This window comes from Bombyx mandarina, chromosome 08 (genome assembly GCF_030267445.1).
Source record: "Bombyx mandarina strain Sakado chromosome 08, ASM3026744v2".
In the NCBI taxonomy this organism is placed as follows: Eukaryota; Metazoa; Arthropoda; class Insecta; order Lepidoptera; family Bombycidae; genus Bombyx; species Bombyx mandarina.
In genome coordinates, this window is record NC_143215.1 from 10,317,738 (window position 1) to 10,345,615 (window position 27,878).

Consider the following 27,878-nt stretch of genomic DNA (forward strand, 5'->3'; position numbering starts at 1 on the left):
TATGTTTAATCTATGGTGTCTGAAAATGTATAGTACTCTGTGGTGATTTGTGGATTTAGTGTTGCGATTACGAAGTTTTGTAGATATTTTTATACTGAAAATAAGATTGTTAAAGTTATATTTTTTTCATAATGCTATGTTGTCATGAAAACGTTTTGTGAGAGATGAGTGTATACGGGGATTTTCAACGTGTTTGGGTCCAACGTTTTCCAGAAAGCGCTTTGCCAGCGGCCTGGGAGGAAGATGTCAGGGCTAATCTAGCTAAACACAAACAGAAAGTTGCTATTTTAAGGGAGGAATTAGAAAAAGAAGAATTTTACGTTGAATACTTAGAGACACTTTTATCAGATGTCGAGAAACATAAGGCTGCATCACAGGATAACAAAACGACTCCGCCCTCGGGGTCTGACGTGAACGAACTCGATGATAAGGTTTCCGAAATAAAGCAGGTAATTAATAGGTGATATTTTAAGGATCATCAAAGCAGACTTTTAAAAAAAAATGTTTTTGTTTAGTAATTCGTAATGCTTTCTTTATTGCATTGAATTAAGTACTCAATTAATCACTATTGTATCAACACCACAAAATTTTCCTAAATTATTTACCAAAATTTATACAAGAACATGAAATAAATAGTGAATCGTTAAATCATAAATGTAAGATGCCTTCTTATGTAATAATAAAATAGAGAATTGCTTGGGTCAAGCTCAGTAAATAACATTGCTTGTTTTATTCAAATTTTGACCTCAATTATCACAGCTAGCATGACTACTCTGATTTTTATTTTCATTTTAATATATTGCATAAGATTTATTATAAATTAAACAGTAAAAGTTTTTTGAATTTTTTTGAAAAAGTGGTCAAATATTCAATTTAAAGAACAAACACTACCAATAGTTACTTTTTAGAAGTATAATTAAGGATTTAATGTATGGGATTTTATTGACCAAGTCAAAATATGTACAAAAGAACTAAAATATACAGAATAATTGAAAATACTTGACAACTTAACTATGTCATACTTAAAGTATAACAACACACATGAATCATTTCAATTAATACTAATTTCACATAATAATTATAGTTTTGTTTACTCCCAAATAGTCAATAATAATTAGGAAGTGTTGATTAACCTACTTTTGTCATAGGTAGGTATTATATTTTTAATGAAACTCACCACTTTGAATGTTCAAGAGGTTGTTTTTACCTGATTAGTAATGATTTTTAGAATATTTATGTACACAGAGTCCTAGTTTTGGGGCAGATCACTGCAGTTAATTTGTTTGTGATTATTTATTATTTATATTCATGTCTTTATGTGGTATCTCTTACTCTTTGGCATTGTGAAGCCTTCTAATGGATTTCAATACATGTTAGTATCTTCAGGTTTATCTCTGTTGTGGTAGTAACATTGAGTATATTATTTTATCCTAATATCTTAAAAAAATTAAAAAAGTCACAATACTATAATGTAGTAAATTCTATTATGTAATTCTATATAGTATGTATAATACTATTGGTTCTATTAATATATAGTATTTAAAATCAAATAAATTAAGAAATTGAACAAAAAATCAGACTGCGTTAAAATTGCATACTGCTAAACAAAAACAATGTGTCTTTGCAAACGTTCAGCAAAGAAATAAACCATATTTGTGTAAAGGCAGTTGTTTTTTGTTACATAAAATAAATCATTCTTAATATTAACATTCATTGAAAATTTGCAATATCATACAGTATAGTTTTGCCTTTCTCATTGGAGATTTTCATGAGGGATGACGAACACATATCATCAAGTGGGCCACTGTCTACAATGTCAATAAAAAATAACATTTTGAAACCCAATACTAAAGTATAATATATTTAAAAAAAAATCTATTCCCAAATTAATAGACATGTTATAAAACCTACATTGTGTCATGCATTAATTCATGAATGATTTATCAATATTTAAATTATGATAATGTAAGCAGCACCTTACTGTTAATCAATTAATATGTATTGTTGACCAAGCTGCTTGCTTTGTGAAGCGTGTGAAAACAACTGTTGTGCTCAGCCATTCTAATTGCTTTGAGTAATTGTAGTAACTGTTATTTTATACCTAGCTCAGTGACTAACAAAGTGTAATTTTTAAAGAAGCGCATGCACTGAGACGGGCTTCTTGAGACAAAAAATTCAAATTAGAGAAATCGTTGAACAAATACAGTGGTTTAAGGTAGTAAGGATATCTGAACCTTGTGTAAAATGATTAATATAAAGTCATCGCAGCCTAAGGGATAAGATGTTCAGTGTACTCATATCACACGATGCGATTATGCTGATGTTCAAACTCCATAGACGGGTACCAACACTTCTAATGTAATACATACTTAACTCATGTTCACGAGTGACTTGAACGATAAAGAAATAATAACACCATGCAATTAAAATCAAACCCGCAGAAATGCAATAATAATTATACTACTTAATTAACTCATAGAACTCAAATCTTAGGCGGGCGACATTTACGTTTTGATGTCTGTATCTCCTGGTAGTCACCTACGACCAAGTCGTCCGTGAGCTCATTCACTTCTTTCAGGAACAAATAAAAAAGATAATATCATACAAACTTCAGAGCACTTTTCAAGGGACACATATTCATAAATACGACACTAATCAAATTTTCTATATACCCAGAGGTTCCAAATCATTATTATGCTGTAGTGTACTTAGTTTCATTTGATAGAGTGCATATTGTATGTTATGATCAAAATTAAACTCTCCTGATTTCAATAACGTTAAAAAAAATCGACTGATGATATTCCAACTCCCTTCACTTATAGCTTATCTACGCAATAAGTAAAATTTCATGACACGCACACGTTATAAATCTCGTAACGAAAAAGTTTTAATCACAACTTGCGTCTGTGACATGTGTGTCATGAGTGTGAGTATACGTGAGTAATTATTAAGTCATGGTTTCATACATCTAATCAAAGTTAAATTGATAGCGTTTTGTCTTATTAATGTTAAGTTGGCGCTATCAAGCGCAACGCTTCGAATCGTTATGGCGCAAGCGACTCATTGAAACGCGTTAATTTGTCTTCAGGTTTCAAAAACTGATTCGTTATTGAAAAAAAGCGATTTGAGCTTAAATAGTAATAATGACAATTCTATTGAGGAAGTCATTTGTGAGGAGGTGCAGCTTAGAAATAAACAAATGCACATCGCTGAGAGAAGTTCAGTCAATCAGTGCATTAATGAACTATCGTCAAACCTCGTAGCAACCGAAGCGGCTCGTCGACGATGTAATAGTGAGATTGTACACAGAACTGAAAATAATCAAGACAAAGGTAAGATTTTTTAGATTAGAAATATTAATCAAAGTTTAGCAGAAAGGTATCCACGTTAAATTACATTTCACTATATACTTTACAAATTCAGAGTAGCGATGGGTGGTTGTTACATAAAATAATTGTGTTTATTGATTAAATGATAACAGTCTATCGTTTATACTGTCTTGTTAATTGTCGATATCCAGTTGCTGCATTAGCGATTCAACCACTATAATCTATTGTTTATCGACAGTGAACAAAAAATGGATGCTCGGTCACGCAACGGTCAGTATCACTGTCGATTCACGCAGTTATTTTCTGTAACAGTCACTCATTTCTCATTTCATAAGTGTTAGTGTTTTTAAGTAATTAATTACATTCAAATACGTCTCAATATCGATTTGTATATTGATCTTGTATTTGTATAAACGTTATTTTTGGTATTATTGTGGATTGAAGCCTTACTGCTAAACTACATACGTCCATTTGTTGACTGTTGGACAGTATCTATTGGTGAAATATTAACAAAGATAGTTAAACTTAAATAATTAATAGATAAATTTAAATTGCAAAGTACTGGTTAACAAACCTATTATAATACATTACAGTAGCTGTAGATCAAACAAGTCATAGTCAAAGTAAAAACCGTCCAACGTCACAAACTGGTGATTTCGTAACCGTCATCGAAGTAAATGGTCTGAAATTAGCAGAAAATGCATCTAAGAAATCGGAAGAATCGCCCCAGTCTTCAGAGAGTAGTCCCGTAGATCCTGTTTCTGTCGCCAAGAAAAAAGTACCACCTAAGTAAGTGTTTTGTCGATATAGTAAAAAAAAGGAAAGCAGTATTGAAATCAGTACTACGTATATAATTTTATTTATTTACTAGCTGACCCGGCAAACATTGTTTTGCCATATATAAGATTTCTAGGGAATTTCTAGTGTAGAAAAAAAAACTAACTTATTGTAAGTGTGTAAGGATGTGGTAAATGAGTGAAAGAGGTATGTAGTGCTGTGAACGATGAGGGAATATATAATAAAAATAACAAAACCTCATTCAACCACATAATACCTCATTATAACAAAAAATATGTTAGGGGTGGACAACCCTAATCACTTAGGGGTATGAAAAATAGATAGTAGCCGATTCTCAGGCTTACTGAATATGCATAAAAAAATTCATGAGAATCGGTCAAGCGGTTTCGGAGGAGTATGGGAACGAACATTGTGACACGAGAATTTTATATATTAGATAGCTATTGTAAATAGACGTCCATACAGCCTACCTAATGGTACGCAGTCATAGTTGCTCATTTACATCAGCTATACCAGTGCCGGTTAGCCGCTGTATACTACTAAAAGTAGTAAGTGATAACAATGACGACAATGAAATGTATACCAGTGGGATACACCCTATAGGTTTGCTTTATTGTACACAAAGCAAATATGCAAAACTTTAAATACAAAAAAGTACAAAGGGCGGTCTTATCGCTAAAAGCGATCTCTTCCAGGCCATCAAGTGGACAAAAATCACTTTAGGAAACAAATTACAGGCGGTGTACCTAAAGATTGAAATATATATATATACACAAATACATATACATACACATATATATATAATCTAGTAAGTCGAATTTTAAGCTCACATTACTGTGCCTATTTCTGCCGCGAAGCATTAACGCATTCTGGTTTAAAAAGTATACGCTGTTCCAACGTGAAGTTTACTGCGTGATGCGTCATACAAGTATGCGATTAACTTTTAGGTTGGGCAAACTACAAAATTGACCACATCTATTTACTTTTATGTTTTGTATGGTTCCGAATGCAGTTTATGATGAGGCAATGCCACAGACTTTTAAAGTTTTTATATCAATATGTCAAAATTATCACTTTTGTTTCCTTAAAAGTTTAGCAGGATTATTACAAAAATAATTAAATTTTCTAACTGATCTGAAGTACATTTATTTTCTATTAGCATTCAAATTTTATTTATATCAATAATTCATAATAGTATATTTGTATTTTGGACAATTTTCATGTATTTCAATCGGCGTTTATTCATTAACTGATAAATATTATCTTTTGATAATAGATAGTAATCCAATTTATAGTTTTATGATTAAAAAATTGCCAATTCAATATAAACTATGTCGTGTTTTAATTTATTCTTTGTACCTGGGTACATAAGGAAACCAGGCTTGAACCATTCAAGTGTGCCTTTAGTGAGAAACGTCAATTCGTTATCTATGAATAAAAATATATCCTGACTCACTTGCTGACTCATCACGAGAAACCCAAACCACAATGGCAGTTTTATTTCGTATTAATAAAGCATACTAATTCTTTTTTTTTTTTTTGCGTAAAAGTATACCTGAATTCAAGAGATTTTTGTAGCTATTCCGTAATTTAGAAATTACGGCTTTGCGACATGCAACATCATCGATTGATTAATATAATAAGATTTAAACGAAAGTCATAATTTTTTGAGCTAGATACCAGAGTGAATTTGATCAACAATATCATCCACGCTTTGTAAGCCGTATTAATTATCAAAATTATCAATGAAATGCACAAGTTTATACAAACAATTGCGTAGCTGACTAAATCTTATATGATAATAGACTAGTTTAATAGTCTGTCCAACTATTAATTAAATCATTATTGTATGTGACCTTGGCGCTCTCGATTAACCAATATTTTCTCCATTTCCAACAATCGTGATCTTTTTAGCTTATACTATTTGAACCCAATCCTCCCGCTAACTCCTTATCTTGATTTGCCCCGATTTGCTATCCCATGAAGGGTTGACGTCAGGCAATCCGTGACTCGTAAAACTGTTACAACGTTGTTTGCTGGCACGTGTGCTAGATAAAGAACAAAATGAAGAACATCAATATGAAATGGTTCCACTTTAATCAAATTTATTTTTATTTTACTTATACTTTTATTTGTAAATTTAATCCTATTCTACATATACCAATAAGGAAACGGTAAAGGAAACTAATAAATTTTATTTAATAGACCTCCACCGAAAGTGTTCAGCAAACGTGGAGTTTCACTGCCAGAGTCTGCTGGGGTTGACGACAGTCCGCCCTCATCACTCGGCCGGAAAATACGCAACGCGGAATCCCGGGAGTCTATTGCAAGTCGAGCATCGACACCATCAATTAGCGAAAGGGTAAAATTATTTTTTCTCCTACAACTACCTTTCAACATCCAATACGTCAATGTCGTATAACTAAATTTTTTTTGTTCCACAGAACTTTAGGTGTTTTCATTTCTCATTTCACTATGATGAGAAAAGTATTCTCAATATACTAGATACTCTGTAAAAGAACTAAATGCCCGTGAATAATCGATACATTCGGCTTGTTCACGGTCGATTTATGACACTTTCGCGATATTTTAACATTTACCTTCAAGCTAAAACTAGTCGAGGTGACATAATATGGAATATTATACAACTGTAACGATAATTAGTAGGGTATAATTTGGAATGCAAATTTATATCCCATATGTACTTTTAAATTTATTCCTGTTTTTTATTTATTGTCCATGTAAGCAGACCAACATACGACCCACGTGTTGGTGGTATCCGTCACTCATGGACGTCAGCAATGTCAGGGGCACAGCAAAACCGCTGGCTAACACTAACTGCCTAAATCGTGCTCGATTATAATATGATTATATACTTAATTACATTCCGAGGCCATTTTCGAGAAGAAATAATATATGCACATTTACTTTAAATATATAACCATGTTTTTCGATTAATCTAAATTATAAATTAATTAGTATATTGCAAAATATTCTGACTCATTTTTATTTTTATTTTAAGGTAAAAAGTTATGAATCAATCAATTCATTATCATCGGAACGTAAACGTTCTGGTGGCGCCGCAACCCCGAGGTCTATCGACGAAGAGGTGACATCGACGACTCCTGATTTGCCCGAAGGAACGGATGCGGACAAATCCGCCCCGCTATCCTTGGAAAGTATACCCGCATCCGTCCCCATTGCTGAAGATGAACCATATTACGATCAAGTGCCCACCGACGCCAACGATGGAGAATACGTGTACATACAAGCAGGTCAATTAAATTAATTTTATTCATTCTGGTAAACGAACTAAAAAGATTTATTGATTGATCTGATTTTTAAAACACTTCCATACACGTAATACTTTTGTATATAAAGCTAACACCACCACCATGAGGGTGAATAGCTAGTAAATGAGAGAGAGAGAGAGAGAGAGAATACCTGTATGTTAAATAACCCTTGCACTTCCCCAATATATTGTTATATATATTTAATTAATAGATTTTGTCGAATTTCATTTTTGAAGTAACAATTCCATGGCACGGCTCCATTCACATTAAATTTGAAAATAAAAATAAAACATAATATAAATTCACACCAAGTAGGAGCTCACCGTGTATTGGTTTAAATAGGGGTTTTAAGACCACAAGATTTTACCCCGAGGAAACGTCCAGTAGTTTTTGGGTTAAGATCTAGAACTAAAACAGTAATATGTTATTGCCGTACATAGTTTATTGCTGCATGATTACCTACTTAGCAAAATATGCAATGTAAGTTCTTCAAATGTCAACAAGTAACAATAAATGAATACTACAACAATAAATAGTATAAATTAAATCACAAAACTACCGTTGGACCTGCATCACGCATAAACTACTGGGTCGAAATCGATTTTTTTTGTTTTACCTCTTAGTCTCTTGGTTAAAAAATCGATAAATGGCGGTATTACTGTTCTGAATCGCATTATGATTATCTTAGATTGTGTTATATAGAAATGCATTTTCAATCGCCTGCTTAAGGCCAACGTTGAAAACGCCGGTTCTCGTCCGATCAACGAAGTCAAGCAACGTCGGGCGTAGTCAGTACTTCCGGTCATCGTTCTCGTCGAACCCGTCGCTTACGACGAAGGGCTCGGCGAGTTTCTCGCCGGATCTTCTCAGTGGGTCGCGTTTCCGATCCGATGGTAGAATCTGCGAAGCACGGCTCTTGTTAGGGCTCTTGTTAGCAACAACGTCAGGTTTAAGCCCCGCGACCTAGAATAACCCCTCGAGGTTACTAGAATAGGTAGGAGAAAAAGAAAAAAAGATAAGTCCTAAGTACTACGACAGTTTTATAATAGTCATAGTATTTTTTGTCGGGCAGGCGGCACCGGGTCGAGTGCGGAGGAAGGACCGAGCTCGCAGCCGACGCCGTCCGCGCCGCCCGCGCCGCGCCTCGACTCACCGACCTGCACCATCGCACCCAACTACGTTAACATACATTATTTTATACAGTAAGTGTCCTATTCTTTGAACCGACTTTTTTATTTTTTTTATTGCTTACATGGGTGGACGAGCTCACAGCCCACCTGGTGTTAAGTGGTTACTGAAGCCCATAGACATACATACAGTTGTAAGGTCTCAGTATAGTTACAACGGCTTCCCCACCCGTCAAACCGAAACGCATTACATACTGCTTCACGACAGAAATAGGCGGTGGTGGTACCTACCCGTGCTGACTCACAAGAGTACCACCAGTAATTAGGCTTATAATTTTGCAGGTTTAATTTTTATTACACGATGTTATTCCTTATATTAAGTCAATTGTGAACATTTATTGAGAAAAATCGGTACCCGCCTGTGGGATTCGAACTCCGATGCATCGCTAAATACGAATGCACCGAACGTCTTCTCCTTTAGGCCACGACGACTTACTCTCTTGTAACCCTCTTGCGACGACACTTTTACCAGAAATATACCCTAATATATTATACTGTCAAGATTAGTAGCTTTGATCGTAGTAATAAAAGTTAATGTGGTATATAATAATAAGTAACAGAAATCGACATAATTACTTCGGAGCGCCACGTAGGGCACCGGTGACCTACATGGCAGTCAAAGGGATAAGGAATAGATACATACAATCGCAGTATAAAAATCCATTTATGTTGGAATTTTGAGACGGCTTGTTTCGATTCATTTCAATTAGAAAACAGGGTGAATTCGTGTTTTACTAAATTAAAATCATTTGCTCCTTAAGGCAAGCAGCTGATGCTGCAGAAATGTCTGAGGGAGTGACAGATATGGCTGATTCAAGTGATACTCCTCTTCTACTCAGAACGATATCATCTGATAATGAAACCAATGCAACACCTCCATCATTAAGGAAATTACAAACCCAGGTAAGTTTTGTTGCGTTTGACAATATTTATTATCTATGGTTAAGCGGTGATACCTTATTTAAATTATATTTATGTCTTATTCGTATCTCATAGACGCTGATTCATTTATTTCAATATTACATTGTTTGTTTGTGACAAGGGTTTTTTTTCCTTGAAATAAAGCAAAATACGCGGTGTTTCAGTTAATTCATTTATTGTTTTAGTAAGTTACATAATTATTAAATATCTGATTTTAAGCTATACGATAAAATTAAAATTAGTTTAATTGAATGATAAACGCGAAAACTTTATATTAATCATAAACATTCATTATTTATTCCGAATTTTATTGAAAAGTTCTATTTCATTATTTTCGGTATTTATATCATTATTAATATGAAATATGTTATTTGTGATTAGGTCCAATTTGAAGAGGTCTGACTTATTTGAATAACATTCATGGTCGTTTGTCAGCAATTTGTACTTGCAGTACTGAATTTTGCAATCTCTTCCATCGCAGTTTCTGTAGTAACATTCTCCAGCTATACATGTTGCTTCTAATTTCAAATTGTCAATCAGTCTGTTCATAAGTTCTGTTGCGTAGTCTTCCAGTAGTCCGTTGAGATAGTTATAAATCATTGTATCCATTCGATTGAAAAATAAAGATCTCGATAAAGAAATTTTGGAATCTAAAAATAATAATAATATAAGATTCAATTATTCACATCCATAGCCCCTTTTTTGTTAGCTCCGTTAGCTCGCCTACACGGTCTGTGAAGCTACCTTAACTAGGTTCCAAGCAGTAAGTAATAAAAAAAGCCATAAATACAATAGTTCATGTTATGATATCTTACTAATAAACAAATAAAATTTTATGAGGATAGTGTTAGTTCTTGTTAAATTGGCCTGAAATAAATAAAGCCCCAAGCAAGAAAAAATATGTTTACTTACTTGATCAGTTGCAGCGCTGTTAATCTTTACTGCCCAAATTATCGGTTCCCATAACTGTAGACGATAAAACAGCTTCCAATTCTAAGGGTCGTTCTTCGACCGTGGAATTAACTTCTTCAAGTCCACTAGCAATTGGCCCAGGCGATGTTTGTAGGGTCGATATTATTATTGTTGTTGTAGGCTTCAACGTTGACAGATCGTTTTCTGGCTTAGTGTTAAGCTCTGTAGGTCTCGACGTATCTGCGGGCGTTATTGTATTGTATTCTCTACACTCTCCGGTAATGTCGGTGTCATAAATATTACAGGTAACGTTTCTGCAACTGATCCTGTCGCATTTCATAGTTGTGCAAGTTTGATCATTGCACCATATTGTAACGTTATGTTTACCGATTTCTATAATGTTGTCTGGTCCTATAGCGAGTAATTGATCGCTACCCGGAGCTAATTCCGGTTCACCTGAACTCCACCATGTGAACGGGTAAGTTATCCATCCCCATATAGTCGACCCGATCCCACGACCCCGAAACGGGTCATCTGCAAGCGATGTTAGATGGATTAGTGATAAATTTTGTGCAAAATGCTTTAGAAAGGTTTAAAGAATGTAACTTACGTTCAGTCGTCGGTTTGCTTAGACAATCGTGCACTAAGCACAACAAGAGAACTCCCAAGAGTTTATTACCGATCATCTTGCGGTGCAGGTATGAATGCCACGAGAACTTAACGGGAATAAATGTTTGCAGAGTTCCACCTCACCTTTTATATGAGCGTCTCCGCCTTGTGTCCTATCTGTCTGGAGATAAGCTTTTCTCGGGAATGTTTACCTAACGAGCTTTCGGTGCAAACCGCTTATGGATATTTTATATTTGTGATGTAGTTAGTTTTATTAATGGGGAACTGAATGTCGAAATAATAGTAGTGAAGAAATGTTATGAGGAGATTTTTTTTAAACAATTAAATAGCAATTATATTTAATAAAATTTATTTCGTTTAAAGTATACGAAATTCAAGTGCACCATTACTCAATGCTTCAACTTTTTGAGTTATTAGAAAACCGGTAAAATATTTTATACATACAGTAGAATTAGAGTCTGAACCGCTATTAACGTTAACTTCACACACAATACAAGACTTTTTAACATTTGGACACACTAAAAATCTACACGTTTGCATTGATTCATCACAATAAGTCAAAATTTTTTGTGCAGCAGGTTTTAGTTCAGTGTATGTAGATTTCATAAAATCACGAACTTTGTGTATTATTCTGGTAGCGTTCCATTTACTTGTATAATTTTCTTTTATAACATCACGGAATGGAGTAATCACTTTATTTCTTAGATTTACAACATGGTCCTTTCTTAGGTGTCTTTCGGTCAGTTCTCCATTATTTTTGAAGTTCAAAATTTTCGTATTGTCATTGATTTTACTCCAAGGGTTGTAGAAATATTCTTGAACATTCTTGAGAAAAAAAAAACAATTATTCGAAATAATTGATCACTAGTGATATAAAATAAAACTTACTGTATGTTTTAGTTTCGTACTTGAAATTTGAAGTAATAAATAAAGGGAAAAGAAAAAAAAATTAACAATCATCATTTTTAAAGGGAATTTGGAATCAAGTTGCGATGAAGAACATTACAAACACATTCCTTATCAGAGCTTAGTAAAGGCATTTAGAATTTTAAACAAAGCTGTTTCGAATGTTTATGCTTGTCGATTTATTTTGTAAACCCGCACCTTATCACATATCGTTCAGTTGCTTTGTTTTTTACAATGGCTCGCGGAATCAAGTTCTTTGTTTAAACATTTAAATTTTATGAATATTTTTTTAGCAGTCCAGAATGTTATGCATTTTTTCGCTATGCATAATGTTGCTTTTCCAAATAGTTTTCCTAACATTCTATCTTGCAAAATGTCCACTATTTCAAAACCAATATTTGAAGGTAAATCCATAATCGATTCCAGTGACGTGATGCTATCTGTGAAAATAAATATGCATTATCATTCGTTGCTGATCGTTTAATAATTGATACTTAAAAATAGCACATACTCGTACCTGTACTATTCGATCCTACACAATGACCTTTGTTATTTAATCTTTCTTCTGGTTTGCAAATCCTATGAAAACAAATTTTATTTCCACATTTCATTGAATGACATATTTTTGTAGAACAGAATGTTAATGCACCGCTTAAATATTTTCCTACGAACGATAGAAATGCTGGAGCTACAATATCGATATCGTTCCAGTCGACTTCGCCAAATATAGCTTGTTCTAATGCTTTTGTGTGATTACGTCTTATAGTGTCTTTGCTTATACTAATTCTTGTTTTATTTTTCTCCCTTTCTAAAATTATAGCCGTTAGATCTCTAGTATTATTTTCTGTCGATTTCTTTTGGTTGTCGGGCCAATGTAACAGTTCCTCATCGACAAATGCCCATTTATCGGCTTTTTTATGTTTAAAAATCTTTTTATCAAGTTTTATTGAAGTCGCGTTATTATTTTCCTTAACTGCTTTCATTTCATTTATTGTTTGATTATTTGATAATATTAAATCTGCTGTTGTTGAGTTGCTTAACAGTAAACTTCGTTTTAGACGCGTGGTCGAAGGTTTTGGTGTACTGTTGTTTATGTTGGTAATCTTAACGGTATTTTCAGTCTCGATGCTGTTTGGAATTGCATGTGTCACTTCTGTTGCATTCTCATCTTCGTTGTTAGTTATATTTATCAGCAAAGAAATACTTTCATCCGTATGCATTTTTGTATTATTGGGCATTTTGTCTGCTATGAAATAATTTTTTTCAGTAATGTTTTGTGTACTTTCAATTTTCCTCTCAGTTACATTTTCATTTTCTATTTTATGATCGTCAAATAATTGATGTGGTTGTATTAAAATTTTGTGTACCGTTATCATTTTCTTCTTGTGCTTTTTATTATTATTAAATCGGGATTTTTTCTTTTTGTGAACTGTGATTTTATGCGATGCACCGGAATCCATATTTTTCTGATTAGCAAACATATTCAAAGGCATTGGAAAATCTAAATAAGTTAATGGAATGCTTATCTTGCCGCTTTCCGAAGATTCGTCCTGTAACTGTTTAGTACTATTTCTATTATATAAAATTTGTGACAAGTTCTGTAACGACAAGGTGACTTTTATTTTGAGATTAATAGCATCTTTGAATACATTTGCAGTTTCGTCTTTATTACTCTTTCCATACAATTTACTGGAAATAACTGTATTAGTTTTTTCGTTACTAAGGCCCATTCCAGGAACATATTGTATAGGATTTAGACAATGTTTGCAATCACACTCGCATGGAACTTTATTCATTTTGCAGTAACATTGAGATTGTATCCAGTCATAAATCGGTTTGAACTCGTTTGACGGTGACTTTTTGTTTTGCATTCCGTAATCGTGGTATGCAGATACATCTGATTTTGATATGCGTTGAAGATTCGGTACGTAATTACCATTTTGGTTGGACGGCCAAAATAAACTGAAAGACCCGTGCTGTGAATAAGGGTGTCTGTAGTACTTCGGGTGGTCATAATTAGAACTGTAAGCGCCAGATTTGACTGAAGCTTTTGCTTTTACTTGTCTTTGTTGAGGAACAAATGCTATTTCATTTTTAGATTTGTAATTTTCGTATGCCCTTTGTTGTTTATGAGCTCTTTCTAAGTATTTGTAATATTCGGAGAGTAAGTTCTCAATGTTATCGTCTCCTTCACTCTCATTATCTCTGCTAACATCCGCTGGTACATTCTGAAAGATAGAATGTATATTTATCTTAATACTTTACAGATACCACAGACGTTTATAAATGTAAGGCCGTAGAAGGTACTTACCACGTTATTTTCTAATTCATTCATTATGTCTGCTATGTCACTAAAAATTATGGTATCGTAAAATGGACTTGCTTCGATGTCGTTGACTTCCAAACCTAAAATTCAAAATGATCATTTAGAACATTCAATCATGACTATAAGAAATTTTACGATACTAGTTTTTATTACTTACTATCTGATTCACATTTACATATTCCCGCAAGCACAGCGCTAACAAAAAATATCAGGAGCCTCATGACTCTTGCGTGGCCGATAAATGAAATAGGTTCGTAAAGTCGCGCTGGTTTTATCGTTTACAAAATGATTTTAGATCCGAATTGTGTTTCAAAACAAACCCTTTATGTGCCTTTTGTTTAACAACGTTTGTTTAAATCCTTTTTAAAATGTTACGTGGTTTTGTATTTTCATGTTATGTAATGTATGATTGTGTGTGTGTGTGCGCGCGCACGATGCTACTAAATACTATTACTATTTTATTTCTATCAGGAATCCAATATCAGTAACAATGCTGAAGCGGAACGTCTTACGATGCACCGTTGTATCATCACAAGTATTATTGAAAGCGAAACTGTTTATGTGGAATGTCTCTACGTCATGGAAAAGGTAGTTCGTTTATAATTTTTATGTCTGCCACTTTACTGTGTAACACTGTCCAAAAAAAAAATACATCTAAATTGTATGTTTGATTACAGTACATGAACGCTATAAAAGCGACATTGTCTACGTCACAACCAGTTATAACGGAAGAGGAATTTAATACGATATTTTACAAAATAGCAGAGCTTCATGAGTTACATAAAAGTTTTCTTGAAGGCTTAAAAGCGGCTGTGGCCAGTTGGGAAGAGCCTCTATCTGTAGGGACCCATTTTAAGAAGATGGTGAGTTTCATATTATTTTACATAAGTTTTTGGAGCTATTAATTTTAACAAAAACTGTATACAGACTAATTTTATTTTATTACGACTACAAATCTAAGCTATACAACCTATATTGCTATTTTATAGGCTCCCGCCTTATTGGTTCTAAAATAAATTTCTATGACAGCTTCTCTGCAGTCTTTGTAATTAAATATAGTGGAAACTCCATGGAATGGCAAAAACATGATAGCTTTGCGGCTTCGAAAATGCAGGACGATAGTGCTAATTACTACCGAGTTGAGTACATAACATAATAATTGTAAAGGGCACAGTAAACATATTGAATGGCCTTTGTTCTTTTTAAAAACGATGCGTGCTGAGAGTACTTAGCGGCAGGCAGACTTGGCTATGCCTCTGGCATTGCTGATATCCATAAGCGACGGTAAACACATACCATCAGGCGGACCGTACACTCGTCTGCCTACAGAGTCTATAAAAAAAGACGGAAAATTATCACCATTGATAACGATTTTATATTCGCGGTTAACTTGTTCTCGTCTACTATAATTATGTTTTTGGCTACTAATACAAAGTAGAAAAAATCGAAGCTCGTGTTCTATGATCGACCCGAGACCAAGACCCCCGATCACATACGATCGGAGGCCAAGATCGGGGTCATAACGCCAACGCAGTAGTAGTAGTAGTTCTATCGTATTTTACTAGTTCAAATGTTATATTGCTTAAATAAATACAGGCGGAAAACATAAACGTGTACGGTGCATTTCTGCACAACTACGGTCGAGCGACGGACGCGGTGCGGCGACGCTGCGCCACGTCACAGAACTTCGCGCACCTCACGAAGCAGATCTCCTGTCACGGGCAGCCGATGTCGCTCGACGACCTGCTGCACAAGCCCGTTGCTAGGGTGCAAAAAAACGCGCTCGTTCTACACGTACGTATTGCATACTATAAGTATTCGTGTGAATGGATTCGTGAGCACTACACGAACCTCGGGACGCATCACTGCTTCCGAAATATGTAGGATGATCCTTCGAGCACGTTTCACCAGTAAATAATATTTCTAAAATTTTAATGATATTTCCATTTGTATAATGTTCAGTTTCTAAACGTCAAAATGTCAGCGAGCGACGTCCGTCATGACACCAATTCTCTTTCAAATGCAGCCGCCAAAACCAACGCATCAATTTTATATTTCTCTTATATAAAGTCTATAATTTTTCATATAAAAATACAATAAATATCTAAAAACAATAAATACAGTCCGCGCTTAATTACCACAACGCAACATATGGTCCTTCGAGCCAGATTTGAACCAGCGACCTATAGATTTACAGTCCACTGTAAATGTAAATTACAACGTATAGTGACATTCCGATATGGTCTAGTAGCTGATACCTGGATACCTGGCTCTCACCCAGGAGGCTCTGGTTCGCTTCCCGATATCGGAACCACAAATGCTGTGTTAATTGAGCGTGGACTGTATTTATTGGTCTGAGATATATATTGTACTTATATGTATATAAAAAATTAATGACTTAATCTAAGAGAAATATAAAATTGATGCGTTCTTGGCGGCTGGATCTGAAAGAGAATTGGTGTCATGGCGGACGTCGCTCGCTGACATTTTGACGTTCAGAAGCGGAACAATAATGTTAGAGACAAATAGATGTACAGCAAAATAAAATCTTATCGAATAAAAAAAGCGAATGTTATTTTAAGTTAATATATTAACATAAGTATTTACCTATTTGAAAAAAAATATTGTTTTAGGATCTTATAAAATACACGCCAGCAAGTCACCCTGATCATGCCATGTTGACGGATGCTCTGAACATGACACAGCATTTCCTAGACGAATTCAATATCATACAGACTAAATCCATGTTCCCTGTAAGTAACTAGGAGACCATTCATTTATGAAGCACTCATAATAACCGTTTATCGTTTTAACTATACCCTTTACTTTTACAGAATGCAGATAGAGCGCAGAGAAGACTGGTCAAGAATTCATTTATTGTCGAACTGTCAGATGGTCACAGAAAATTAAGACATTTGTTTCTGTTCAACGATGTCATAGCATGTGCCAAATACAAGGTCAGTTTTAAATATTAATTGGATTTAAAAAAGCTGATTAATTGCTAGTGAAATTAGCACCCTGATCAGCTAGAGAATATGTACTTACTGCGTGTTGGACAACGACTTCCACAACGAAGGACTGGCAAAGATCAAATTTCCAAAACTTATAAATTTGCCTAAATACTATTGGTAGGGCGTATTGTAAGCACAGATGACGTAGATGTATCAAGCCTTATTTCTGTCGCGATCCATACATCATACAATTAAGTGAGACATCAAGCAATAGGTGGATGGCGAAATACCCGCTGTGATCTCCATGAGCTTCAGTAGCTACTTAGTATCAGGTGGGCTGTGAGCTTGTTTACTACCCACCTTCATCATAAAACATTATATTCCTGTCCTTTTTTTTCAAATGGATGTGGCAGGAAAATCTGAATACAAGGACTTTTTGGCGGGAACGCGAGTAGCGAAGTTCCGTGAATTATTTTGTTTGGTTAATTTAAAGTTTTGTTTCTTGAGGTTTAAATGTGTAATGAAATAACCTTTCTTATTCTTCTCTGCTCCATGCTCCCTGTCCTGTGCTGTCAGGAACCTTTATTTTACCGTTATTTATTTTTGTCATATACTTTTTTTGGATTAGTTTTGGTAAGTTGTCTCTAAGAGACATGACGTGTGCCAAACGTACAGACAGCACGACTCATTCGGTAAAATTTTAAATTTAGAATTTCGTTTTACGTGGCTATCGTTTTTGTTTCGCAGGCGTCCGGCCGCGATAAGTTCACATTCGAGTTGAAATGGTTCATCCCGCTCCCCGACATCGTGGTCGTAGACGAGGACAGCGCGGGAGCCGGCGCGGTGGAGGCCCGCGAGACCTCGCCCGCTAACATAGTGGCGCTCAAGTCGCAAGCCTCCACTGTACGGGACCAAATACTCGCGGAAGAACGGGCTGCCACCGATGACAAGGTAATTTAATTAAAAAAAAAAAAAACATTTTTTTTTTTGTTTTTTGAAGTGCAACTTCTAATTCGACTCCCAATAAGGTTGCGTTAAACGTTTAACGCTACAATGGAATAGAAAAAGATGCTTGGCACTCGAACCCATGCGGGTAGTATACCTGTTACAGGCGTTAGGAACGAGTAACGTCCTATATTTTAGTATTTCAAATATATATATAATTTAAAATATATATAATATAAATGTTGAAGAGGTCGCATCACTTATACACAGCATTCGCTATTACAAGAGTAATCTGATTTAAGGATGAAAAATGAAGAAAATCACAATACTACACATCGAAAAAGAAGTTTCACTTCATTCACGTGAACCAAGATGCACGCGCACCGTTTTTTTTTTGTTTCATATTACTTACAGTTACAACTACTACTTTAAAAAAAATACACACTTAAGATATGAGTGTTGTTAGAAATACACTAATAGACAAGTAGCCGGTTATAAAACTGCGTAACAAATAAACCTCAAACGTCGCTAATATATTATAATATCGTTTTCATTACTACTTTGATATGTTCATAGTGTTTTTTTATAATAATAAAAATATAATGGAAGGTAGCCATAATTACTTATTGTGCTCAAAATTATAAAAACATTTCAATTTCATAACCATTTATCAATCTTATATATTTATAAGATTAATAAGCTTCTTATATAGTTTATTACACTATAACACTAACACTAACCTGAAATAACAAAGAAACGACATTTAAAGTTTACTTTATAATCTTGTAGTTATCTAAATAGAAATTAATTTTATTAAAATTTTACGAAATGTCATATTGTTTCTCTGTCAAGGCTGCCGTTTAGATTTTACAACACATGCGCGGATGTTCCTGCACGTTCCATGTCGACAGCGCATGCGTGACATAATTTAAATTAAAGAAAGGAACAAGACTTTTTTTACATATTAATTATGTTAATATTTTTTTATTAGAAAATAAGACTGGGAAGTAGAGGCGCGGCGGAGAAACAACGCAAGAAACTAGCAGAACTGGAGGGGCAGTTGGTGCTAGCGTCCCCCAACCTGGTGTTCAGGGTAGGGGCCCGTGCTCCCGGGGCCGCCATCCTACAGAGACAACACATATTCTTCCTCAGCTCTGAATATGAGCGCACGCAGTGGATTGACTCTATACATGCCCTACAGGTTCGTATATGTTTAAATTATTATTAAAAAAAATAATTGTTGCCTTCATTAAAACTCTTTAATGCTCTAAATATATATGTGGGATTTTAAATTCGGGGTGGGCCAGTGAAACGCTCGATTACTTCACAAAAACTCGATGCTTTATTTCGTCTTATTATAAGTAACGGCTTACAATGCGTCTGAGCGTCGTCGCGACCGGAAATTATTCTCCTGTCGCTTATCAAATAAAACTCGGTGTCTCGCATTCATTCGCCATCTTTCTTACTTCCTAACACGACATCTATCTCTCTCACTCAGTCATGCTCCATGTCTGTCATTCATCCATATCGCTTCATTCCGTTCTTACATATATATATGTATATATATTTTGTTCGTTAACTAATCAACAGTGACTAGCTAAAAACTGATTATTATATAACGCACTTGCATAAAATCCACCCTTTACCTACCTAAGCTGATAGTCTTGAGAGGCTACGTGAGCGTAACCGAGCGAGTAAGTGAGCTCATGGGACTCAAACCTGACGTTGTTGCTAACACGAACACTAGCAAGAGCCGTGCTTCGCTGAATCAACCACCTGATCAGAAACGCGACCCACCGAGAAGATTCGGCGAGAAACTCAGTGGGCTGTGGCAGTGGGAGTTAATTTACTCGCCGAGCCCTTCGTGTCAAGCGACGGGTTCGACGAGAACGATGACCGGATATCCTCCCGTTTACTTTAGTTATAAGGGCTTCATTTGTGAGAAATAAAACATTATTATTTAATTATTTTAGGCTTCTTCAGCCCCACCAGCGGGCTCTAACAGTATATCCATGCTCGAGTTGCAAGCCTGGGTGACGGCGTGCCGCAGCTACCTACAGACGGACATGGGCTCGTATTTACTGCGCAGCGGCCGTGACGACTCCTTGCTGCTCGGCGATTTGCAGTTACATATAGGGGGCATGACGTCACCGCTGGACACCGCGGCAGGTGCGTTGTGATTACGTTCTGTAAAGTAACATAGATAACGTAGGTTAGTAAAATAGTAAGCGAAAATAAGGGTATGGTAAGAATGAACATAAATTAATAATCAAATATATAAGACAGGTGGGGTTTATTAGAATAAGACGAAATATTGTTAGTAGATAATAAAATATCAATAATTTAATTATAATAAATATTACGTAATAAAATATTAATAAAGATATAATAAACAAGAGTAGGCCATAATTAGGATCTTCCAAAGAAGGAGTAGAGTGGAGTGGATAGGATACAAGTTAAAAACTAAATACGAACCACATGTAAAAAGACTGACCTATGTTAGGGGAAACAGAAACGCCCTGTGATGACGGGTGTCTTAATATAAAAAAAAAGATGCGTGGTGTCGTGGGACACCGGATAGGAACGAAGTTCCTTATTATAAAAATATTTATTTTAAGTTCTATTCGAGGTATAAATAAAAGAAAACTGGAGGTTTCGCATAAGAGTTAGTGTATTGCGCAAACGAACGCTCTGAGATCGTGGTCAATGAATGATAAAAAAATGTTATTTTTTGTACGTTAATACAAAGTTAAGTCGTACACTGTGTGCATTACTAAAAAAATCTTACGTTACGGACGTTTTTTCCCGGTGAAGGTACCCCTCCGCATCGACCCATAAGGAACTTCGTTCCAAAAAAAAAAGTAATACAGATCGAGCTTTCGTTACTCCCTACATGCTAATAAATTTTCTAAAACTATATATTTTATTATATATACAGGTGATCGAGGTCACGGGTGATCTGGTGTTAAGTGATGACCGGAGCCGATAGACATGAAACCCCCCCTCCCCATTTTGAGATTTAGTTGTATGTCTCAATTGTTTAGTAATTACAATAGTCAAGTTTGATTTTTGTCACAATTTTTATTATTCAACGTGGAAGTCATTCTTGAACATGTTGTTACGTACGCGTTTCATGACAAAAAGTTGTCGCTCGTTTATAGTCGCATTGCTCGGTGGCCAAGTCGATACGATAATTTTAGGCGTTTTATCAATTTACGCAATAGTTTTTTTTTTAGGAAAAAAAATGCGTTTTGTTTTTTGGTACGCTTGGTTGTAGTCTTATATTGATGACTTGATCTAAATACTGGAACAATACATCTACGCATCCGTCAGTCACTTCATGCAATAAAACACAGAATAATAAGTTTATTTTTCATCTTACAGACTATTACATAGTTGTGGAGGTCGATTCATACGGACACTACTTCCGCAAGGCAAAATCGAAGTTAGTATGCAGAAGCTCTCAGCCTAGATGGAACGAGAGCTTCACTTTAGACCTAGAAGGGTCACAGAACTTACGGCTGTTGTTATATGAAGATGCGGTGCGACCAGTCCTTCGAGGAAAATGCACTATCAAGGTTAGCTCGTGTCATCAGTGTTACGATAGTACTATACACATACACACACTACAAACACCCCCCCCCCAACACACACACACACCACACACACACACACACCACACACACACACACACCACACACACACACACACACACATGGTCGTCGTGACCTAAAGGATAAGACGTCCAGTGCATTCGTAGCAAGCGATGCACCGGTGTTCGAATCTTGCAGCCGGGTACCCATTTTTCTAATGAAATATGTACTTAACACGATTCACGTTGTTCACGATTGACTTCCACAGTGAAGGAATAACATCGTGTAATAAAAATTAAACCCGCAAAATTATAATTTGCTTAATTACTGGTGGTAGGACCTCTTGTGAGTCCGCGCGGGTAGGTACCACCGCTTTGCTTATTTCTGCCGTGAAGCAGTAATGCGCTTCGATTTGAAGGGTGGAGCAGCCGTTGTAACTATACTTGAGACCTTAAAACTTATATCTCAAGGTGGATTGCGCATTTACGTTGTAGATGTCTATGGGCTCCAGTAACCACTTAACACTAGGTGGGCTGTGAGCTCGTCCACCCAACTAAGCAATAAAAAAAAAGGAATAGCAATGTTAGCCTATATTTTAACAGAACTGTTCTTTATACAGTATGTACAGCAGAAATATATTTATCTAGTGTATTATTATAAAACTGTAGCAAAAGTATAATTGAAAACTCGCAGATTGTGCAATGGACCTTTCGAAATGAAATGAAAGAAAACAAATACAGATGGACATGTTAGACCCAAAAAAAGGCACGTTCAAAAAATATATTTAAAATAAATATAAAATCATATCGAGGGGTCAAAGGCTATTTGGTTTAAGTACGGTTTTTGCAACTTTACTGGAGAGCCATTATAAGTTTAAAATTTGGAATAAATATCATAACAGAAAAAATCTTCAGCTATTTGAATGTGGTAAACGTAAAAGGTCTGAAAGCGGGTTGCGTTATCCGCGCAGGTGTCGCGCGAGTGGGTCACAGAAGGCGGCGTGTGTCGCACGGTGTCGCTGGGCGGCGGGAACCTGCCGCTGCGGGTGCGCCTGCTGCCGCCCGAGCGGTCCGCACGCCGGGTGCCCAACGCCAAGCCGGGAGCACTCTTCGGAGCTAAGATCGCGCATGTTGCCAGGTATGTAAAATATATTTTACTAGCGACCCGCCCTCGCTTCACGTCAGAAACTGTAATTTATTATTGATTTCTCCACTATTTAATGGATGTTATTATACATATAAACCTTCCTCTTCAATCACTCTATCTATTAAAAAAAACTGCGTCAAAATCCGTTGCGTAGTTTTAAAGATTTAAGCATACATAGGGATATAGGGACAGAGAAAGCGACTTTGTTTTATATTATGTAGTGATTGGGAATAACTACGTAAACGCAGTTTTTTTTTATTGCTTAGATGGGTGGACGAGCTCACAGCCCGCCTGGTGTTAAGTGGTTACTGGAACCTATAGACATCTACAATGTAAATGCGCCACCCACCTTGAGATATAAGTTCCAAGATCTCAGTATAGTTACAACGGCTGCCCTAGCCTTTCAAGCTGAAACTCATTACTGCTTCACGGCAGAAATAGGCAGGGCGGTGTTACCTACCCGCGCGGACTCACAAGAAGTCCTACCCCCAGTAAAATTGTTTTTTTTTAAATTGGTTCAGCAATGTAAAAGTAATTAATGTTTTAATTTACTTTAACAAAGCAGGAAAGTTAAATTGCAAGATATTTAATTCCTTTTCAATTTTATTGATTACTTTCAAATTTCGAGAATATACTTATGTGGTGTGCTGTGAACTGGACGACCCTTGTGGTATAAAAAAAAGGTCCACTGATCATGATTATAAGTTGAAACGAACAATTAGAAAATAACAATAATAAAATGATATTATTTAACAGACGTGAAAAGCGCAACATTCCTTTCATAATAAGCGCGTGCGTGCGGGAAGTCGAAAGACGTGGCCTTCATGAAGTGGGAGTTTATCGCGTCTCCGGGAGCGCATCGGATCTCAACCGACTGAAGAAGAGCTTCGAGACTAGTTAGTATTCGTTAATGTGAATGTATCCTTCCGTTTATGGAATGCACTACCCTTAAGCATCAAACAATCGTCCTCGCCGGAAATTTTCAAGCTCAGATTAAAATCGCACTACCTTGCACAATAATATGGTTCCTACGATATAACTGTACAAGTTGCTACTTCTTTTGTATTTACTTGCATATTTTTTTGTATTTATTTGTATTTAATGATATGTAAGTTTATCTTATACCTATTGTATTTATTTTTCACATGTGTATGTATAAGTATATATTTTTATGTAAGTTTATTAAGATATAGCACCGTCCAGTTTGCTTATTCCTCTCCCTGCAAGGTTGCCTGGAAGAGATCGCTTTTAGCGATAAGGCCGCCCCAATTTATGTCACCATCTATTATGTTTTTTAAGCTTACTCTGTACATGTGATGTTAAATAAAGAGTTATATTATTATTATCCTTATTACCAAAAATTTACCATCAAAAAAACATTTATCACCTTACCTACAAACATATCAATAGTGAGCAACAATCATTCGGCATCACGAAAGAAAGAAAAAGAAATCTATTCCATTTTACTTATAATACAACAAAAAAAGTTACCAGTCTGACTGATTTTTTATCAAATCAATTTAACACATAATTTCATATGAAATAAATTGATTTTATCCATATTACACGAACAAGTTTCACTGTCTACAGATCCCTACGAAGCAGAGCAGCTATTAAAAGAAGTAGACATACACTCCGTGACGGGAGTTTTGAAGTTGTATCTAAGAGAACTGCCCGAGGCCCTGTTCACGGATGCACTTTACCCTGAACTTTTGAAAGCTTGGGGATCCGTACAGGTAAACGTTCAAGTAAATTATTTATCACGTTAATTTTATTATTATTAGTTAGTTTATTTATTTCATTATTATTTGTGGTCATAGATTAACAAAGATTAATAGGTTAATATTAATAAATATATCACTATGTCCTGCTAGTAAAGCGTACAATTATTAGGTGTAAGTATAATCTACATAAAAATATTAAACTTAAATTATAATTATTTCACTCTATTCTACTTTATCATCTAAATTATCTAATGTTTTCGTCTAAATATTCTGACATAGTATAGTAAGCCTTATCTAATAAAAATACTTGCAATTTTCGCTTAAAATCTTGTAAATGAGTCGACTATTATCAAAGCCGGCAATGTGACTTTTGGACAATTATTGGTAAATCAGAAAAACGAATTATTGACTTTGTATTCCATTGGCAGTCACAAAACTCTTCTGAACGACATCTTAGATAAATAACAGGTTAAGTATTAACCTTTATTTATTGCAGGTTTTGAACCGTATTCTTTAAAGGAGACGATTATATTCAAATCAATCTGTATTGACATATCAATAACATTTTTTTGTTCAAATGCACAGATTGCCACCTTTGATAATAGACGACTCAAATCTACTGTCTTCAAAAATTTTATAACTAGTTAGTTTATTAAATATTTTTGTTGACGTACTAAAAAAACTCTTGTCATAAAGGGCAGTTCTATGAGGTAGCGAAGAAATCTTTAAAGCATTCCTAGTATAGCCAAAGAGATTTTATTACAAGCTCATACATACTATAATGCGAAAAGACTTTTTCCCCTACCTTTTATGTAAAATGATTTCACCGGTCCGGTGTCAGCATAAAGTATACCTACTGCGCTCACCAATAAGCCGTAAAATGTGTTGTGAGCAGGCACGTTTTGGTACCACTATCATGCCGCAGAGCAATGCAACTGAGAATCCCATGCCTCAAGTTGGTTGGCGGCGTTCACTTTGTGATGGCATGGGCTCCGGTTAGCGACACAATATTAGGTGATTTGAGAGCAAATGTGATCCGCTACAACGACGACATTTGTAATCAAAGTTGAATATCTGCTTGTAGGTATCAAGTAAAGTTAAGGTTATCAAGTTAAGTCCATTTCGACCTATCGCGTTTTGTAACATCACTTCATAATATTTCAATGTACATATTAACAATTAAAAACGGTTCGAGTGATACGCTGTTTACTAAAAAACAAAATTCACATTATTAATATTGATTCATAAAATTATCGTGTGTTTTTTTAAAAGGGTGTCGGAATTTCCGTCGATTCTGGACCAGCACACACCAGACGTCACGCCCTGTTGAAATGCTATGCTCAGTTACCGGATCTGAACAAAAACTGCATCGACTTCCTTCTGAACCACTTCGTCAAGTAAGTACTCCGATGACACTATAACTGTAAGGATAAACCATAGAGGAACGTAAATATGTCGCACTTCTCATTTATCCTAGAATATAAATTGATAAAGCTTTATAAAAATTTACAAGGTTTAAAAACGGTTTTAAGTATTCTTATTAAATTGTTTGAATCTGTTATATGAATATTATATTGAATATGTCATTATTCGGTAGTATTGTTATGATGTTTATTGTACATACTGTAGATTGGGGGGAATCGGGACCCTTTTCAAATCCAAGACAAATTTTCAATGGTTTCCGGAGGCTTAAATTTTTATATAGGATGCGTTATTATACATAGTTCATTACAAAATAAACACAAACTGAAAAACCTAGCTTGACCCGATTCACCTTGGCTTTGGGGTGAATCAGGTTACGTATGGCGACAATAGTTTTTCGATAGGGCTAGCACTATTTAGTTGTTAGGCCTATTAACTTTTTAATTGTATTTAATTTTAATTGGTGTAACTAACTTTTTAATATCTTAATGAGTTTCAAAACTTTGACGATTAAATTAAACTATTTAATATTCTTAAATCTATATCTATATATTATATAAAAATGAATTGCGGTTTGTTAGTCTCGCTAAAGCTCGAGAATGGCTGGACCGATTTGGCTAATTTTGGTCTTGAATTATTTGTGGAAGTCTAGAGAAGGTTTAAAAGGTAGATAAATATGAAAATGCTCGGAATTAAATAAAAATAACAATTTTGTTTTCCCTTTGATGTGCCCTACGTCGGACGGATTCCTTTTGTTTATTTTAAGTTTATTTTATACAAAAGTTTAGGTGTTTTATTTATCGATTGGGGCACTACGAAGTCTGCCGGGTCAGCTAGTGCTAAATAAAAGTCATTTTCAGTTCAACAAAGTTAAATCTAACAACTCAACAAAAGTATTGTGACCTCCCAGATTCGTCCCTATTCTAACTCTAGTCTCTGTTCCCCCAATCTACTGTACTATCATATTAATTTTCGTATTAAACGTGTATAAATAATTGAAGAATTCGTAACGCGCACAGAGTGAATCAGCACGAAGGCGAGAACAAGATGTCGCTGCACAACCTGGCGACGGTGTTCGGACCCACGCTGCTCCGGCCGGCGAGCGGCGGCGGCGGCGCGGGCGGCAAGCAGCGCAGCGACCCGCTGGCGGCCGGCACCGTGGACGCCATGGCGCAGGCCGGCATCCTCTACTGTCTGCTGCAGCACCGCCAGCTCGCCGCGCAACTCTCCTCGCACCACCGCGCGCCGCACCACGTGCTCGACTGAACGTCCGCTCACCACGCAATCTACCACGCGACTCTATTACTTGTTTTTTTTTTTTCCTACCAAGCTGATAGCCTTGACAGGCTATATCAGCGTCGCCTTAACTAGTAGGTGAGCTCACGGCTTAAACCGGAGTGTTGCTAACACTGACCCTAGCAAGTGCAGTGCTTCGCAGTATCTACCACCGGATCGGAAACGCAACCCACTTAGAAGATCCGGCAAGAAACTCAGTGGGCTGATTAGTTGTATAAGCCGCGTCAATAAAGAAACGAATCGAAAATGGCGTCTATGTACCTGCACTGACAGATGGTAGGGTCAACAAAATAAAAAGAAAGAGAAAGAAAAGGTCTTTACTGTAAAAAAAAAATTAAAAAAATGAGAATATACTTTATGCCCTGGCAGGGGGGAGGTGTCTGATCTGGGATGCAACTTGCGTAGATACTTTTGCTGCCAGTCATCCAAGTCGCACAAGTCGAAAGTGAAAAAACTCGAACTCAACAACAAAGTCAGAACTGATATTTTTTTGCAAGCA

The 27,878-nt window shown here is 35.7% G+C and overlaps 3 protein-coding genes across 7 annotated transcripts; 1 reads left to right on the forward strand and 2 right to left on the reverse strand.

Moving 5' to 3' along the window:
• Positions 1-30: 30 nt before the first annotated feature.
• RhoGAP1A (Rho GTPase activating protein at 1A) lies at positions 31-27,721 on the forward strand. Of its 4 annotated transcripts, none has more exons than XM_089729503.1 (21): positions 31-449; positions 3,089-3,332; positions 3,923-4,118; positions 6,333-6,489; positions 7,150-7,402; positions 8,493-8,622; positions 9,369-9,510; positions 14,774-14,890; positions 14,980-15,165; positions 15,899-16,096; positions 16,936-17,055; positions 17,137-17,259; positions 18,001-18,204; positions 19,190-19,399; positions 20,172-20,367; positions 21,583-21,776; positions 22,762-22,928; positions 23,694-23,833; positions 24,528-24,673; positions 25,934-26,058; positions 27,103-27,721. In XM_089729503.1, exons 1-21 carry the CDS (start codon positions 165-167, stop codon positions 27,347-27,349), a joined length of 3,780 nt encoding a protein of 1,259 aa, XP_089585629.1. In that variant the 5' UTR covers positions 31-164; the 3' UTR covers positions 27,350-27,721. The 4 variants fall into 4 exon arrangements, with proteins under 4 accessions (XP_089585629.1, XP_089585630.1, XP_089585631.1 ...); XM_089729504.1 differs by having other exon boundaries at positions 3,926-4,118; XM_089729505.1 differs by having other exon boundaries at positions 4,022-4,118.
• LOC149502551 (uncharacterized) lies at positions 9,687-11,272 on the reverse strand. Of its 2 annotated transcripts, XM_089729514.1 has the most exons (4): positions 11,051-11,272; positions 10,828-10,974; positions 10,441-10,680; positions 9,687-10,178 (listed from the first exon to the last, which is right to left on the reverse strand). In XM_089729514.1, the coding sequence occupies exons 1-3, from the start codon at positions 11,124-11,126 to the stop codon at positions 10,460-10,462; spliced, it is 444 nt and encodes a 147-aa protein (XP_089585640.1). In that variant the 5' UTR covers positions 11,127-11,272; the 3' UTR covers positions 9,687-10,178; positions 10,441-10,459. The 2 variants fall into 2 exon arrangements, with proteins under 2 accessions (XP_089585640.1, XP_089585639.1); XM_089729513.1 differs by having other exon boundaries at positions 10,441-10,974.
• LOC114245410 (uncharacterized) lies at positions 11,771-14,664 on the reverse strand. Its single transcript, XM_028177569.2, has 5 exons — positions 14,460-14,664; positions 14,288-14,382; positions 12,494-14,204; positions 12,175-12,416; positions 11,771-11,895 (listed from the first exon to the last, which is right to left on the reverse strand). The coding sequence occupies exons 1-4, from the start codon at positions 14,521-14,523 to the stop codon at positions 12,190-12,192; spliced, it is 2,097 nt and encodes a 698-aa protein (XP_028033370.2). The 5' UTR covers positions 14,524-14,664; the 3' UTR covers positions 11,771-11,895; positions 12,175-12,189.
• Positions 27,722-27,878: the final 157 nt, after the last annotated feature.